Source organism: Carassius auratus, chromosome 12 (genome assembly GCF_003368295.1).
Source record: "Carassius auratus strain Wakin chromosome 12, ASM336829v1, whole genome shotgun sequence".
NCBI lineage: Eukaryota > Metazoa > Chordata > Actinopteri > Cypriniformes > Cyprinidae > Carassius > Carassius auratus.
The window spans coordinates 4,050,548-4,067,604 of record NC_039254.1 but is presented as its reverse complement, the minus strand read 5'-3'; the positions used below and the strand labels follow the sequence as shown (position 1 = coordinate 4,067,604).

The following is a 17,057-nucleotide window of genomic DNA, read 5'->3' as shown; positions in this document are numbered from 1 at the left end:
GAAATGTATTGAATAGACTCAGATTCAGATGAATTTTATAACCATTACTGGAACTGTGAATTGTGTTAAATGTGTGTTTTAATATACACACAACTGCAGTGCAAAGAATAACAACAGAAAAAAGTAATGTGATAGAACCTGTAAATGAATAAATTTTGTGATATGTGACTAATATATATATTTCCATTCAAACGTTTGAGATCAGAACAATTTTTTTGGTCAATTCTCTTATGCTCATCAAGACTATTAGGCACATTACAATTTTAAATAATAAAAAAATATTTTCTATTTTAATACTTTAAATATATTTTGAGTAGATTGCTTGACATTAAAAAAAAAATGTTGTCTATGTAAAATATTCAATATTTAGCCACTAGAGGGAGAAAAGTACCCATGTAATCTGGGTAAATTCTAGATAATTTCGATGGGTGGGAGACTGTTATTTTGTCTATCCTTTTGTTTCTGTTGTTAGGTGTACTTGCAACAGGAACTGTAGATTTGAAAGAAAGTTTAACACAGATAACACGTTTTCCTGTGAATAGTGGTCAGTATGAAAATTAATTTACGTTTGAGGTGTAGGTAGGGTTATGAATTAGAATTTGACAAAGTAGGCAAATTAAATTAAAAATAATGAAAATCTCTCTAAATTCGATTTTTTTTTTACCTCTACTTAATGACAAGACTAACTTTTGTATGGCATAATTCGTTTAGCTCATAATATGATCATGGTCATAATCCATCAAAACCGTGTTTAACAATTATATAAAAACCTCCGTGGCTTTATAAGCTTTTAATTGCATCATTGTTCAATTAGCAGTTTGGCTACCATGATTAAAATCCAACATACCTGGTGAAAATGTTTTTTGTAGGTAGCTAATCTGTGTTTTTTTAATATATATATTTAATCGATTACCGTGTTACTGAAATCTCTAATTGCCTGTTTTAAAAAAAACTGATCATGTCCACTTTGATACAGGCTGTGCCATTTCTCATATGCTCGTCAGTTTGTCCAATCATTTTTTCTTGCGTCAGTGATGTTAACTGTGTCACTTTGTTTTAATTACTGTGATATTTTAAAGGAATTTACGGTTAAGACCAGCGATAAATATTCGCGAGTCGGCCCCTCCTTTGCCTCCTCTCTCGGAAATAAACCCAAGTTTGCAACTATTTACTCTATATTTGGTGTTGGTCCGATGTCTGTGGTGGGGCGTAAAGGAAGAGGAGGAGGAGGAGGAAGAGGAGGAGGGCACAGACCGCACAAACCGCCGGTGTACTAGTAGACAGGAGCGATAAACGCCTGTATCAACTGACTGACAAGTTAACCGAGATGGAGAAAACTTCACCTAAACTCTTCAGTTTATGGATTTATTGTGTAATTGTATTCCTAACTGATGCTGGGCTAGGTACGTCCCTTCTTTTCAGTTTCTCTAAACTTGTTTTATAGCTTGTGTCCTGTTACTTTTTGTCTTTTTTGAATACGTTTTCATATTTTATGTCTGGACTCAAGTGGTTCAAGACAGCGGATGAAGATGTTTGACTTAATTCTGTTTTTCAAATAATTTGCTTCTAACTTAATTTCGTCTGAACACACTTTTGAATTACCTGTCTATCTTTCCCTTAAATAGCAACATTATTGGCTAGATTCATTACATGGACCCACATTTTTCCCACTATAAAACACTTTTGATCAGTATGCACCTGGCTTATGCTTTAAGTAGCTATCTGACAGATCAAGCCTGATATGTGAATGTGAACTTTATGAACTTTTGTGTTTGTGAAATTATTTGTCTAATGCAAAACATCTGAACAATGCTGATACACACTGATTGTTTAAATCCCTCACGAATGGAGTTAATAAATCTGATCATATGTTAATGATTAGACAGGCTTTTGTCTTTATAAACCTGCGGGCTACAAAATAATTGCAACTTGGGATCGAACATTTGCGTTTTTCTTTCTCTCCCAGGCTCCAACATCTGTACTTCTCGAGGAGCCAGCACATGTCAGCAGTGCCTGGCGGTGCATCCTACCTGTGCCTGGTGCTTTCAAGAGGTGTGGTGATCTATAATGTTTAATGACGCTGCTGAAAAATGTTTACTTTGGATTTTAATACAGTATTAAGATTCTTCGATGGAGAATCTTCCTAGGTCCCCGAATTCAAAAGGCTTAAAAAAATACTAAATGATGTTTAGTTAAAGTTTTCTTTGAGGCTTCTTTGAAGTTTAGGGGTAGGATTGGTGTAGGGGGATAGAAAATATGGTTTGTACAGCATAAAAACCATTATGACTATAGAGAGTCCCTATTTTCCAATATTAATATTATAAATATTAAATATAAATATTAAAGTGCTCAGATCATGACTCTGTGAAGATTAGACTGACTCATGTGTGGGTCAAGGAGTAGTTTTGTTTTATTATAAAACTTAATTTTAAGCCATTTCAATCCTCCACATGGTCCACATCATCCACCAGAGTAGAGGTGACATTTTAAGCTACAGTGAAACTTAAGTAGCGACAGATCTATTCATCTGTATTTTTACATCTGCCCATCGGTTTTTGATTGGATGGAGACAAATCAGAATGTGAGCTTGCAGGTGATTGTAAGGAAGAGATTCAGTTTTTACCATTTAAGAGAAAAAAATGAGTTATGACATTTCGAAAAATAAGAGTTCCAAATAAATTACTGTTGATAAATAGTTAAAATACAAAAAATTAATGGGTGTGATTTTAACAATCATTTAGAGATTTTTTTTGTTATTTTCATACAGTTCATACAGAAACAGTTTGAAATGTTTTCAATGCCAGTACTTAAGCCTCACAAGCATTGTATCTTTATTAAGTGGAAATAGGAAAATGTAGCAAGTCTTGTTTTTCTCTTTTAACTGCTATTATGAAACATTATATCCCATAAAAGTGTGAGTCATGTATTATAGCTTTTTGATATTCGGGAAGCAAAATAAGGATTGTCCTTAGCTGTGACGAAAAATCCTGTAATTGTTTTTACTGAGTGACATCTTGATCCAAAAAAAAAACATTGACTCAACCATTAGCGAGATTTGGGGGTCAGGACTACCTTACTTGTTCAACCAGTGGAGGATGAGGAGAGTGTTTTTTTTTTTTGTCATTCTGTTTGCCGCTGCAAGCTTTATTTAGTGCCCTATAACAGTAAAACTGTCTGCCAAATGCTTATCAGGATTTTGGACAAAATGTACCTGGTTCCTCCCGATGTGACCTGAAGAAGAACCTCATAGAGGCAGGATGCAGAAGAGGAGCTCTGGAGAATCCCACTAGCAAAATGAATGTGACAGAGAACAAAGATCTCAGTGACAAGGCCTCGGGATCCACCACCGACGTCACCCAGATCCAACCTCAGAGCATGCACATCTCTCTGAGACCAGGTGAGTTTATCAAACTATAGACAATTACCACATGTTCCTCCATTAGACCAAATAGTTACTCTGGCGTCCCACAGATGATTCCCAGGTCTTCACACTGAAAGTCCGTCAGGTTGAGGACTACCCTGTGGACTTGTATTATCTGATGGACTTGTCCTACTCCATGAATGACGACCTGTCGCAGCTGCGACGGCTGGGGCGAGGCCTGGCTGAAGAGATGAGTAAAACCACCAGCAATCTACGCATGGGCTTTGGGGCTTTCGTGGATAAACCCGTGTCTCCATACATGTACATCTCACCTCAAGAAGCCGTGTTAAATCCCTGTTACTCGTGAGTGATGACATGTATTTACACAATGATCATAAACATTACAGATGATGGGTGTTTAGTTCAAACTTGTAATTGGGTGGTTGACAGAATCTGATATTACATCTTTAGACACACTGCTATTATGGATGAGGTGTCTCCATTTGCTGAGTTACTACCGAAATAAGTGTTATGCTGTAAGCTGTTTTGAAACTTGAATGTTGAGACTCATTTGTGTCAGCAAATGTGAATAGCCAATCCTGTAACTGAATTCTCTCATCATTACTGTTCTTTTCTGATCCTTCTACATCTTAATACATTATCTTCCATAGGATCCCATACAAATGCCAACCTCAGTTTGGCTACAGACACGTTCTTTCTCTGACAGAGGAGGTCAGCCGCTTTACAGAGGAAGTGAAGAAACAGAAGGTGTCCCGGAACAGGGACGCGCCAGAAGGAGGCTTTGATGCCATTATACAGGCAGCTGTGTGCAAGGTTGAACTTTCTAAACGAGCAAAAAAATTAAAATGCAGAGAACTTTACAATATAAGTAGCATTTGAATTTGTTATTTTTGGCCCAAAACAAGTTTTCTGATTTGAACACTTTTGTCTTTCTCTCAGGAGAAAATTGGTTGGAGACCAGATGCATCCCACTTACTGGTTTTCACCACAGATGCGAAGACACACGTGGCACTCGATGGGCGTCTGGCGGGCATTGTACGACCCAATGACGGCCAATGTTATGTTGGCACAGATAACGTCTACAATATGTCTACAACTATGGTATTATGCTGATCTTGTTAATGACTTTTTAGTAGGGATATTACGATGCACTCCGAGCTGGTTGAAAATGGATAAAAATATGTCACAATTTAAATTAGTTGAGATGTTTAACGGATGACGATACAGTTGGGAGTGGGAGTTCATTTGAATGTGTCTCTAAGAGGAACTGACTGTCTTTAGAAAAGTAATGCATATTAGTGTTCATGAGCACTGCTGCTTTGTTTACAGCATTAATCAAGGAAATGTTGTATCGCTGCTGTTCCATAAGTGCCACCTGCTGTCAGAGTGTGAATTTGCATTTTCATTCATTTTTTTTCATGCTGATTTTAATATAGTACATTTTCACAAGGCCTGTTCTGTTTCTGTACAGCATATGAAGACTCTTAAATTAAGTTTATATTACCTTTATTTATCCATACTAATGGATTCATTTTTTTTTTCAGGACTACCCATCCCTGGCATTAATCACAGAGAAAATGTCAGAGAACAATATAAACCTCATCTTTGCTGTGACAAGCCATGTGGAATCACTCTATAAGGTAAGAAGGGTAATAAATGTTATCGTAAATCAGTATGGCAAATGCCTAATATGATTTTTAAGATCTCTTTCAAAGATTTATCCTTCTTTTGCTCTCTTTATCCATTGTAGAACTACAGTGAGCTGATCCCTGGCACTGCGGTGGGCACACTGTCCGAGGACTCTCATAATGTCATCCAGCTGATTCAGGATGCATATGCTGTAATGTCCCTTTCTACATTTACTATTGTTCAATACAACTTCTTTAAGTTTAAGCTAATTTTTTATTTTCATCTCTATTGAAAATGGACAATGGACTATAGAATGATTTAATAGAATGATTTTCTGTGATCTACACATGCTAATGATAGAGCTGAACTTGTGCCAAACCTGGAGCTTTACTCTATTCGCATTGTCTGTAGTTACTGATCTATGGTCCGCTGTTGTGTTTGTTTGTTTGTTTGTGCAACAGAAACTGCGTTCTAAGGTTGAGCTGGAGCTCTTGAATGTCCCGGAAGAGCTCAGTCTGACATTTAATGCCACATGTCTCAATGGAGAGGTCATCCCTGGGCTAAGATCCTGCTCTGGCCTCAAAAGAGGAGATACCGTCAGTATCTTCTTCTCTCTTTATCTCACTCTTTCTGTCAATCTTTTTCTAATATTCTCCATCCACCTCATTTGGATTTCATGTTGTAACTTTATTCTCACTCTAAAGATCCTGGTATAACTCAACCAAACCACTCAGCCCAAAACTTCCCCAAAACTCCCCTATGGTCCGTTTGGTCACTTCCTTCTTTTCAGTCATGTACCCACTTTGAGGTCTTCACATATTCCACAAGAGGAGGAGCACAGGAAATGTCCTTTCTAATGTGCAATCATCAGCCTTCTTCGATAAATGAGTTGCATGAAATGTCGTGGTTTCATTCCCTTCCTTATAAATGGTTAACTGTAAAAACTTCAGAACACATTCAGGACAAGTGGGTGTGACTGTGCAATTACTCATTTTGCTGAGTGTGTCCTGGGATCGGACTCATCTGTTTCCCGTTCTTCCCTGCTGCTCTGACTCACATCACCCAGCCTTCAGTTCAGACTGTTTGTCAGTCCAGCACAATCACATGTTAGGCAGCCTAAACACTGACTGTCAGCAATGGAATAAGACTCACATACTGTATGTCATGTACATAATGGGTAACAATCTCCATAAGAATTATAAGATGAATTATATTATATTTTATTGTATATTATATTATATATAATATTTTCATGTACATGTGTTTTTAATATTCAATTTAATATTCAATTATTTGTTGTATTTAAAGTTTATTGGATATACATTACCATTCATTGGTTAGGGTCAGTTAGATTTTACCCTATTTTGAAAGAAAACTCTTATCCTCATCAAGGCTGCAATTATTTAATCCACTATACAGTAATATTGTAAAGTATTTCATATTGAATAGTTACAGTTTAAAATAGTGGCTATTTTCTATTTTAAAATATTTTAAAGTTTTATTTAATCTTATGATTTCCCAGCCACATAATCATTTAGAAATAATTTTAATATGCTGATTTGGTTCTCAGTAAATATTTTGAATATCACCTTTTTGATCAAATTACTATATCCTTGCTGATTAAAAGTATTAATTGTCTTAAAAATAAATAAAAAATCTGACCTCAAGTCCTATTAAGGTCCTACTTTGTAATGAATAATAATTAATATTTGTGAACACCAGTACTCTTTAAAAACTCCACACTCCCTCAATCCCATCTTTCCCAGGTGTCCTTCAGTGTAGAAGCTCGGGCCAGAGGCTGTCCTAAAAAGAAGCGCAAGACCTTCACCATCAAACCGGTGGGCTTCAAAGACACCTTGCAGATCACAGTCAACTTCGAGTGTGAGTGTAAATGCCAAGCTAAGGCTGAGCCTGACAGTCCCATCTGTAACCATGGCAATGGCACCTACGAGTGTGGGATCTGCCTGTGCAACCCGGGACGATTGGGTCCCAGGTGTGAATGTGCAGAGGGGGACTACAGCCCCACCGAGCAGGACGCCTGCACGGGGCCAGACAGAGTGGTCTGCAGCGGCCGTGGAGACTGTGTGTGCGGCCAGTGCGTGTGCCACAATAATGATTTTGGCAAGGTGTGGGGGAAGAGGTGTGAGTGTGACGATTTCAGCTGCCTGCGGTACAAAGGAGAGCTGTGCTCAGGTAAGAAAAGATCTGGGGATGATAGAGAGTGTGATAGAGTTTTATTATTAGACTGTTAGATGTGACAAGTCTTTTTGGACACTGTTAGACTAAATGTGTAAATGTATTTGAATCAGATGCAAAATATCCAACCCAATGGCATTTGCAAACAAATGTGGAGGAAGTAATAATTTTTTCCAGGTTTAGGAAATCCAGAACGGAATGATGTTCTCATATGGGAACAAATTATTCATATGAGTCATATTTTAGAGAAGCAGAAAATATGTGTAGTCCGATTCCTGAACAAATGATTCTTATGAGTTTTTTTTGGGAATCAAAAACAAACAGCGCTGCAAATGTGGTCTAATTCCTGAATGAATGATAATTATGAGTGAGTTGGTTTCAGTTGGTTTCAGTGTAGTCTAATTCCTGAACAAATGATTCATATTAGCGGTTTCTTTTTTGTGAATCAAAAACATAAAGTACAACCACTGTAATCGAATTCCCGAACTAATTCTTCTTATGAACGTTTTTTTTCGGAATCAGAACCATACAGTGCAACCAGTGTAGTCAGTTTCCCGAACAAATGATTCTTTTTAGTCTGATCTTTTTAGTGAATTTTAGATTCAACTTTATTGTCATTATGCTGAGTACAAGTACAGAACTAATGAAATGCAGTTAGCATCTAACCAGAAGTGCAAGAATATAGTGTTTTATATACATATAAGAGCAGATTAAGTGAAGCTATAATTAAAACCATGCAGTGCAACAAATATAGTTAGTTTCCCGAACAAATGATTCTTATGAATCTGAATATTTTTCATTTTTAACCATATGTATCTGTCTTTTTGCAGAAACATTTGCTTGAACAGCACAACAAAATGCCACTTGGTTTAATATTTTGGTATATAATGCAAAGACACCTATACATTTTAAAGAGGCCTAGCGATCCAAATACTTTTTAGGGCCCCTACATCTCAGCCTCGATAAACTCACAACGAGCAGGATATTTTAGAAAAAAAGTCTCAGTTTTTTTTTTTCACAGCCTATTATTTTGTACAAACTTTCTTTATGAGTAAGATTCCTTGTTCCCTGCCTCACATCACCTCAAAGGAATTACCTACAATAACACTAAAACGTCTCCTGTGCTAGTCGAAGAACGGGCTTCTCTTATAAATAAACAGGCTCTGTGGGACTTGGCAGGCTAAAATACGTGTTGACCTATTTGAGACGTGTGTTTGCTCTTCAGACGAGGTGCTGAAGTTCCAGTGGGGCGCCTTGGAGTTGGAATGGCCGAAGAGTTTATTATAAAAATTTAAAAAACACTATAGTGCACCTCTTGGTTGTGTACCTCTTTGGAAGGGGGCTGGTTTCTCACTTAAACAAAACCAGATCTCTGTAGTTTGATTCCAAAAGATTTCAGCCTCTGCTGTAACAAACAGAACATTTTTAAGAGAAAACATCTTGTAGAGCTACAAGACGTTTCTTATAGCATACTCCCAGATGTTAAATGCCTTTCTGCGTTGTCACACACTGATGATGTCAGTGAACCAAAAATAGCCCAGTTAGTGAGTAAAGTGGCGTTTAGGCTGATGTGAAGAGTTTGTATTGTGTTCTGTGGGAAGAATAATTACACATAACATAAGGTTATTTTTTACAGTTGGTTAGCCATTGTACTATTTCCATGTGGTTTTGTTTTTGATTTAGCTGCATCATTGTTGTATTTTCAACCAAAATCCCAAATCACTCACAAACATTGTTTTGCTGAGGAATAAAGCACTGTAATCTCTTAAGCAAACATGCACACTGCCCCAAATGTGCTTATAATTATAACTTTAAATCACGCATGTAATGGAGCTCTGCATTCTGCCGTTGAATGTCAAGTGAAATATATTACGACTATCATATCAGTTCTGTCACATTAAAAGCACCAGATGTCCATTTTTTTTTAGAAATCTCTGTAATTAAAAATGAAAGATGGAGACAACTGGCAGACAACTGAGTGTGATTGCCAGTGGGGAATTTCATTTGCAAAACATGGAAAGCCTCAGCAAAATATTTGGAAATGAGTGTTTTTTTCTATGCATGTATGGAATGTTCAACTCCGTACATGAGGCACTTTTATGGGCTTAGATTCAATCTGACCTTAAGTTTAAGTAACTGCAGCTTTCTTTCGAGAGTAAAACAAGCAAATATATATTCACTTTAAATATATATACACTGTTTGCCCCTTATCTTCCAGGCCAGCCCATAACACCCCTTCTGCCCCTTGGTTATCTGATGTTCTACGTGAACACCGTTCTAAGCTTAAACCTGCTTAAAGGATGTGGCGCAAAACCAAAAATACTACTGACCTTAATGTATATCAGTCACTCCTCTGTTACTTCTCTGCTAATGTCTCCACTGCTAAAATGACATACTACCATAACAAAATTAATCAAGCTCATATCACCAGTAAACATACACTCATTTACATCCTTCTCTTCACTCTCTGAGGCAGAAGTCTCAAAACTCATCCTTTCTAATCACCCTACTACTTGCCCACTTGATCCTATTCCATCTCATCTACTTCAAGCCATTTCTCCTGCAGTTGTATCTGTACTCACTTACATCATCAACACATCCTTCCACACTGGTTTTTCCTTCATCATTTAGACAGGCTCGTATAACTCCACTACTTAAGAAACCCACCCTCAACCCAACTCTTTTAGAGAGCTACAGACCAGTTTCCCTTCTTCCTTTCATTGCAAAAACACTTGAATGAGCTGTGTTCAACCAAGTCTCTGCATTGCTCACAAAGAACAACCTCCTTGACAGCAACCAGTCTGGGTTCAGAAGTGGACATTCAACTGAGACTGCCTTGCTCTCTTGTTGAAGCTCTAAGACTGGCAAGAGCAGAATCCAAATCTTCAGTACTTATCCTGCTTAATCTGTCAGCTGCTTTTGACACAGTTAACCACCAGATCCTCCAATCAACCCTACTGGCAAAAGTCATCTCAGGAACCACACTTATATGGTTTGATTCTTACATATCAGATAGGTCCTTTAAAGTATCTTGGAGAGGTGAGGTGTCCAAGTCACAACATCTAAATACTGGGGTGCCTCAGGGCTCAGTTCTTGGACCACTTCTCTTCTCTGCCTACATGGGATCATTAGGTTCTGTCATTCAGAAACATGGCTTTTCCTACCACTGCTATGCTGATGACACTCAACTCTAACTCTCATTCCATCCTGATGATCCGACAGTTGCTATTTGCATCTCAGTTTGTCTGACACACATTTCTTGCTGGATGGTGGACCATCACCTTTAACTCAACCTTGACAAGACAGAACTGCTTGTGATTCCAGCATACCCATCGTTTCATCACAATTTCACCATCAAGTTAGGCACATCAACCATAACTCCTTCAAAAACAGCTAGAAGCCTTGGAGTTATGATTGGTGATCAGCTGACTTTCTCAGACCACATTGCTAAAACTGTCCGATCCTGCAGATTTGCTTTATCTAACATCAAAAAGATCAAGCCCTTTCTTTCGGAACATGCTGCACAACTCTGTTCAAGCTCTTGTTCTGTCCAGGCTGGACTATTGCAATGCTCTCTTGGCAGGTCTTCCAGCCAGTTCTATCAAACTTTACAATTAATCCAGAACGTGGCAGCAAGATTAATTTTTAATGAGCCAAAAAGAATACACGTCACACCTCTGTTTATCAATTTGCACTGGCTTCCAATAGCAGCTCGCATAAAATTCAAGGCATTGATGTTTGCCTAAAAAACTACCACTGGCTCTGCACCCATTTACCTAAATTTGTTACTTCAGACTTATGTGCATTCTGTAAGTGAACGTCGCTTGATTGTGACTTCCCAAAGAAGCACAAAGTCATTTTTACAGACTTTAATTAAATCTTCCCTCCTGGTGAAATGACCTCCCCAACTCAATCCGAGCAGCTGAGTCCTTAGCCATCTTCAAGAATCGGCTTAAAACCCATCTCTTCAATCTTTATTTGACCCTCTAACTTTAACACTCACTATTCTAATTCTATTCTTTAAAAAAAATCTAACTACCTTTCTAATCTTTTTGTATTCTATTTTCTTTTCAATTATTATGCAGTTGTGTGTGTATATATATATATATATATATATATATATATATATATATATATATATATATATATGTATCTATGTATGCAAGTGTGTATGTGTGTGTGTGTGTGTGCGTGTTTATAAAGACCTCAGACACTAGCTTGCTCTATTCTTTTTTTATTCTGTTTTCTTTTTATTTATTATATTATTTAAAAGCCCACATGTACTGTTAACCTAACTCAAACTTGTTATGGCACTTATATATCATTGCTCTTTTTGTTGTTTTTGATTGGATTGATTTGGATAAAAGCGTCTGCTAAATGAGTAAATCTAAATGTAAATATATGGTCAAAAAAGCTTCTAAATTCTACAATCATGTGGAGTCTGCTCACTCATTCTCATCTTTGTGTTTATTTTTCCCTACATGGCTCATTCCAGGTCATGGCACTTGTTCCTGTGGGTTTTGCCAGTGTGATCCAGACTGGAAGGGGGAGAACTGCAACTGTTCTACTCGTACAGACACCTGTATGTCCAGTTTGGGCCTGTTGTGCAGCGGTCGTGGTCAGTGTGTGTGTGGGAGCTGTGAATGCACTCAGCCCGGGGCCTACGGCTCCACCTGCGACAAATGCCCCACCTGCCCTGATGCCTGTACATTGAAGAAGTAAGCGTAACTCCTTTATTAAGCATAAAATAACATGTTCAGAATAGCAAACTCTACTGTACATTTATATATGCATAGAATGCTGAGATGACGTTGTACATTTTCCAAAATGTGCATTTTTCAAAAAGTTAATTGGCCTTTGATTGCTTGAGTGTTTTAACTGTGATTCACTTGTATTTTTTGACCCATTATTTGGTTTAACTGCCAAAAGCCTTAAATGTGGTAAATGAATGATAAATTTGTATTTTTAATTGGATGGCAATAGTCAAATTTAGCATGCAACATGATTTGGTCAAAACCAAATGTAGCATACTACTATTTCGAATGTTAATTATTCTATAAGACGTTCTGATTCACATGCAGTTTATATATATATATATATATATATATATATAAAATTGAAGTATATGGTTTATACTACAGTATTCAGTAAGTAGTATACTTTACCCTAATAAAATATTTAAAATATTTTTTTCTTACAGTTCAAATTTATTGATATATTTATTGACATATTCTTTGATGCTTACTGATATAATAAATTATAATTCAACATAATTTGGAGTACCTGTACTTCTTTTGTAAAATTTACATTTCTTAATATTAAGCCTGAAATGTGTTTTAATTTCACTGATAATTATATGTTTTTTTGTTGTTGTTGTTTTTTTTTTTTATAATATCAGTCTTTCAGTGCAAGATATTTAAAGTGTATCTGAAGTATATTTGCAATAGTCCCATTTTAGCACAATCAAATATACTTCAGAATATCTTTAGCTGGACCTCAGCACTTCTTCCGCACAATTAGAGTTCACAATTTAATAAACAGACTTTAAGTATACCAGTGTAGTAAACTAAACTTGCAGGGTATTTTTTTATTAAGGAAAGCATGAAATAAATGTATCTCAAATACATTTTAGTACATTCGGTGAGCAGTAAACTAGTATTCTAACAAACAGGCAATTCAGTTTTAAAAGTTTATGTCAAGTCTTTATTTAAGTAAAATCTCTCTCTCTCTCGCTCTCTCTAGGGAATGTGTAGAGTGTAAGCACTTTAAGAGAGGGAAACTCTTCGATGATGACACCTGCTCTCGAATCTGCAGAGATGAAATCAAACTGGTGGATGATTTGGGTACCATTATCAAAATATCATTTTATTTTATTTTCATTTTATTTTATTTATAGTATTAGAGGTTTTTCTGTAGTCTTCTTTTGTAACCCTCTGTTACCCTACAGTGTTCCATGATAAGAATGCAGTGAATTGCACCTATAAGGATGAGGACGACTGCGTGCAAAGGTTTCAGTACTATGAGGACAACAGTGGCAAATCCATCTTGTTTCTGGTGAAAGAGCCAGGTACCATTCTGTTATTGCCCTTAGTGCTGAAGAAAATCAATGCCTTTACTTTGCTTCAGAAGCTGGGGTCTATCTTTGTACAAAGAGTAAACTAAAGGAAATAATATTATTTACAGAATTAGCATTTATTTGATTTTATTGAGGGTATTTCTTGCTATTAGAGATATGAGTATAGGAATATAGTAGTTTCTAGGTGTTTGCGTAAGCGTATGGAAGTGTAAGTGTATGTGCAGTGTGTGACGGCTGTAAATTCAGGAGCCCGCGGTGAGAGTCTGCTGCTCTGATTTAATGGACACACATGTGGAACATGGGCTCTATTAGTGAAACACACATCCCCAGAACCCAGGGAGCACCCCACCTTGTAAAAACACACAGCAATAAACAACATCCAAGCTACTGAAGAACACGCTGACACAGTGTAATTCCTACTGGGATAGGAATGGTTCAGACAGGAAGCAAAGAGACAGACACAAGACTATATAGAGAAGCAAGCCTATAGCTTTTTTATTTGTATTTTTGTAGGACGTAGCCTATTAAATTGATAAAAAAAGTGACAGTAAGTTATTTATGGTGTTTCAAAAGATTTTTATTTCAAATAAATCATGTTCTTGTGAACTTTCTAGTTTCTAATTGTAAAATAGAAGCATCTTTCACCTACATTTCTTTTTCCTGTGTAATAGACTGTCCTAAAGGCCCTGATATCCTGGTGGTGCTCCTGTCAGTAGCTGGTGCCATTTTGTTCTTGGGTCTGGCTGCCCTGCTTATCTGGAAACTGCTCATCACCATCCATGATCGGCGGGAATTTGCTAAGTTCGAGGAGGAGCGGGCACGTGCCAAGTGGGAAACGGTTAGTGAAGTGCAAAAACACACACTGTATGCCCAGTGCAGCACATTTCAGACAGAAGCTAACTTATCAAATACGTCAGGATACATAACCAAAAAAATTTACATTCCCACACCTCTCTGTTTAATGTAAAAAGCTCAAATTACTGTGTTTAAGTAGCTCGGTGAACTATAGATGTTGGCAGGATGATTTTACTGTTTCAGTGGCATGCTGTTTTTCCCTTCAGAACAAAGAAAAAGCCTCCTTACCCCTGGGCAAGTTTTGTTTTAAATTATCCAATGCTAATTAGGCTTTCCCTTGAGCTTTCGGGCCACATGTGAACTCTCTGATCCCCTCTGCTCAATACAGAGTTACCTACTTAAACTTATGTTGAAATATGTGTAATTTGACTCTTGTTTAAAGGAATAGTTCACCCAAATATGACATTGAAAATGTACTCACCCTCAGGTCATCCAGCATGCATTAGTTTTTTTTTTTATCAGAAAATATTAGGAGGAATTTTGCATTACATCACTTGCTCATCAGTGGCTCCTCTGCAGTGAATGGGTGCCGTCAGAACAAGAGTCCAAACAGCTGATGAAAACATCACAATAATCCACAAGTAATCCACACGACTCGAGTCTATCAGTTAATGTCTCATGAAGCAAAAACTGTTTGTAATAAATCCATTATTAAGATGTTTTAACTTAAACTGTTGCTTCCAGCTAAAATATCCTCCATCCATAATATTGCATTTTCTCCTGTGAAACAGTTGTCTCATCTCAATCAGATCAAGATCAAGCACCATTTACAAGCAAAACCAGTCCAAAATAATGTTAAGCAAAGATGTTGGTGGATTTGGAGATGGAGTGTGTTAAGGCCAAAAGCCATGGAAAGTTCTTAATTATGGTTTTGTTACTTAAAAACATGCAACTTTACACAAAAGGGTGATTAATAGACTAGTGGACCAGTCGAGTGGATTACAGTTTTTGTTTTTTATCAGCTGTTTGGATTCTCATTCTGACGGCACCCATTCATTGCAGAGGATCCACTGAGGAGCAAGTAATGTAATGCTAAATTTCTCCAAATCTGTTCTGATGAAGAAGCTAAATTTTGTATGGCTTGAGGGTGAGTACATTTTCAATTTGTTTTTTTTTTGTTTTTTTTATTTTTATGAATCATTCATTCAAGGAGGGTTGAAGCTAGAAACCCATATTGGTCAAATGTAGACTGTGTAAATCCATACTGAATGATAACTAGATTTTTATTCTTACAGGGCCACAACCCCCTCTACAAAGGTGCCACATCAACATTCACAAACATCACATACCGAGGCAAGGACTGACCGCAGAGAGCAGAGGAAGAATTGGACATCGCTAACAGACAGTGTTCATATTTTAAAAGGTTTAAAGGTATTAATGTTTTTGTAAAATGTAAAATGCTAATTGAACACGATCAGGAACAGTTGTACATATTTTGTTGTTGTACATATGTAAAGTCAAAAATGGCATGATCCCTCTTTGGAAGTCTTGCTGTTAGTCGCTGGATGAATGTTAATCTTTACAATTGCTTCCTACATGACCATTTGTCAGCAGCACCGTGCCTGGAGAGATAGCTTCACACTGTAGTGACACACGTCAAGCCATTTCCTCCCTCTCCCTGCTTCCTCACTCTGTGCAGCGGCAGATATGAATGATAAAATGCCTGAGCAATCTTTGCAACTACTGATGGCCTGTGGTAACACTGAATCCCTCATCATGAGCAAGAAATGTTCTTAATATAAGCTGATCTCTTCATTGTGGTTATAGCTTTATTAACATTATGCAACTATAGTGGTAGCTTTATCACACCGGCCTTTAGTGCACAGTTTTGGTAGGGTTGGCAAATCAAGTGCTGTATAAAAATGTACGAGAGTTGTCTATTGCCATAATTATTTACAAAATGTATGCCAAAAATAGAGACATTTTTATTATTTGTCTGGCAGAATGACCTTAAAAACCAAAAGTCCTTCTCAGCTCAAGTGCAAAAAAGTAACAGTGATATAGTTAGAAAGCAATGAAATAGACAGAAATAAAAAATTGTCAAATTATGTATTTAAAAAAATACATCTAATGTGATATATTTAAGTTAAATATCATTACCTTTCATTATATATAGCCATGGATGCCACACACTTCAATCTTAATATCAATAAAACATAATATATGTATCAATGTTTTTTTCTTCCATGCTCATTTTGGTAGAGTATATTACTGTTATTAATTACTTTTAAACTAATTTCATTGTTTGTATTTTGGGTTAATAAAGGCCTGTTTTTCCATTTCATTCCATATCACTGATATGGGTCTAATAACCTGGTCTATTTTAAATTAATCATATACTAATTCTGTATTTAACTTTGTTTGCTGTGTGAAGGCATGTTATATGTATTGAACTACAGTGCCACCTACTGGACCGATGTTACAACCATGTACAGTTCTAAAGATTTTTTTTACCTTTTCATTAAAACACTGATAGGTAGCTGAAATATTATGTGAGTTATTTAAGTTTTACGTGCAGCTACTAATATATTATAGGGAATTTACTTTTACGATAGGCCTAGTATATTTAGTAAGGACATTTTCTGACATGAAATCTGACTCTCTGGTTCAAGTTATTTAAATATTTTATGTTATTATTATATTGATATGTTGAATATAACAAGCAAAGTGGGAGAGACGGTAAATCCGACATCATTTGCCACACCAGATATCAAAAATTGGGTCACTGCTAATCTTAAATCACAGATAATCATATCCGTATTGTTCCATTGGGCCATAACAAGTAACTACATGATAAATGTAATGAATTGGATCATTAAATTATTAGAAAGTGTGCTACTTTATCTTTATTTATTTAAAGTTTCAGCCGTAAATAAATATAGTTATGTTATTTTTAAATAACATTTCGGCTCTAAATAA

At 36.5% G+C, this 17,057-nt stretch overlaps 1 protein-coding gene across 1 annotated transcript; it reads left to right on the top strand.

Annotated features, from left to right (window-relative positions):
- The first annotated feature begins 1,242 nt into the window (after window positions 1-1,242).
- Window positions 1,243-16,427, top strand: LOC113111535 (integrin beta-3-like). The gene is made up of 15 exons (XM_026276342.1): window positions 1,243-1,403; window positions 1,967-2,052; window positions 3,193-3,397; window positions 3,472-3,724; window positions 4,033-4,195; window positions 4,322-4,483; window positions 4,927-5,022; window positions 5,133-5,222; window positions 5,473-5,607; window positions 6,778-7,204; window positions 11,703-11,925; window positions 12,950-13,050; window positions 13,155-13,274; window positions 13,955-14,121; window positions 15,374-16,427. Exons 1-15 carry the CDS (start codon window positions 1,328-1,330, stop codon window positions 15,440-15,442), a joined length of 2,373 nt encoding a protein of 790 aa, XP_026132127.1. The 5' UTR covers window positions 1,243-1,327; the 3' UTR covers window positions 15,443-16,427.
- The last annotated feature ends 630 nt before the right edge of the window (window positions 16,428-17,057 follow it).

Excerpts from the sequence above, each read along its gene's own strand:
- LOC113111535 (XM_026276342.1), top strand. The coding sequence starts at position 1,328 with ATGGAGAAAACTTCACCTAAACTCTTCAGTTTATGGATTTATTGTGTA. Across the intron at positions 13,051-13,154 it reads CAAACTGGTGGATGATTTGG|TGTTCCATGATAAGAATGCA; the intron begins GTACCATTATCA and ends GTTACCCTACAG. Across the intron at positions 13,275-13,954 it reads GTTTCTGGTGAAAGAGCCAG|ACTGTCCTAAAGGCCCTGAT; the intron begins GTACCATTCTGT and ends CCTGTGTAATAG.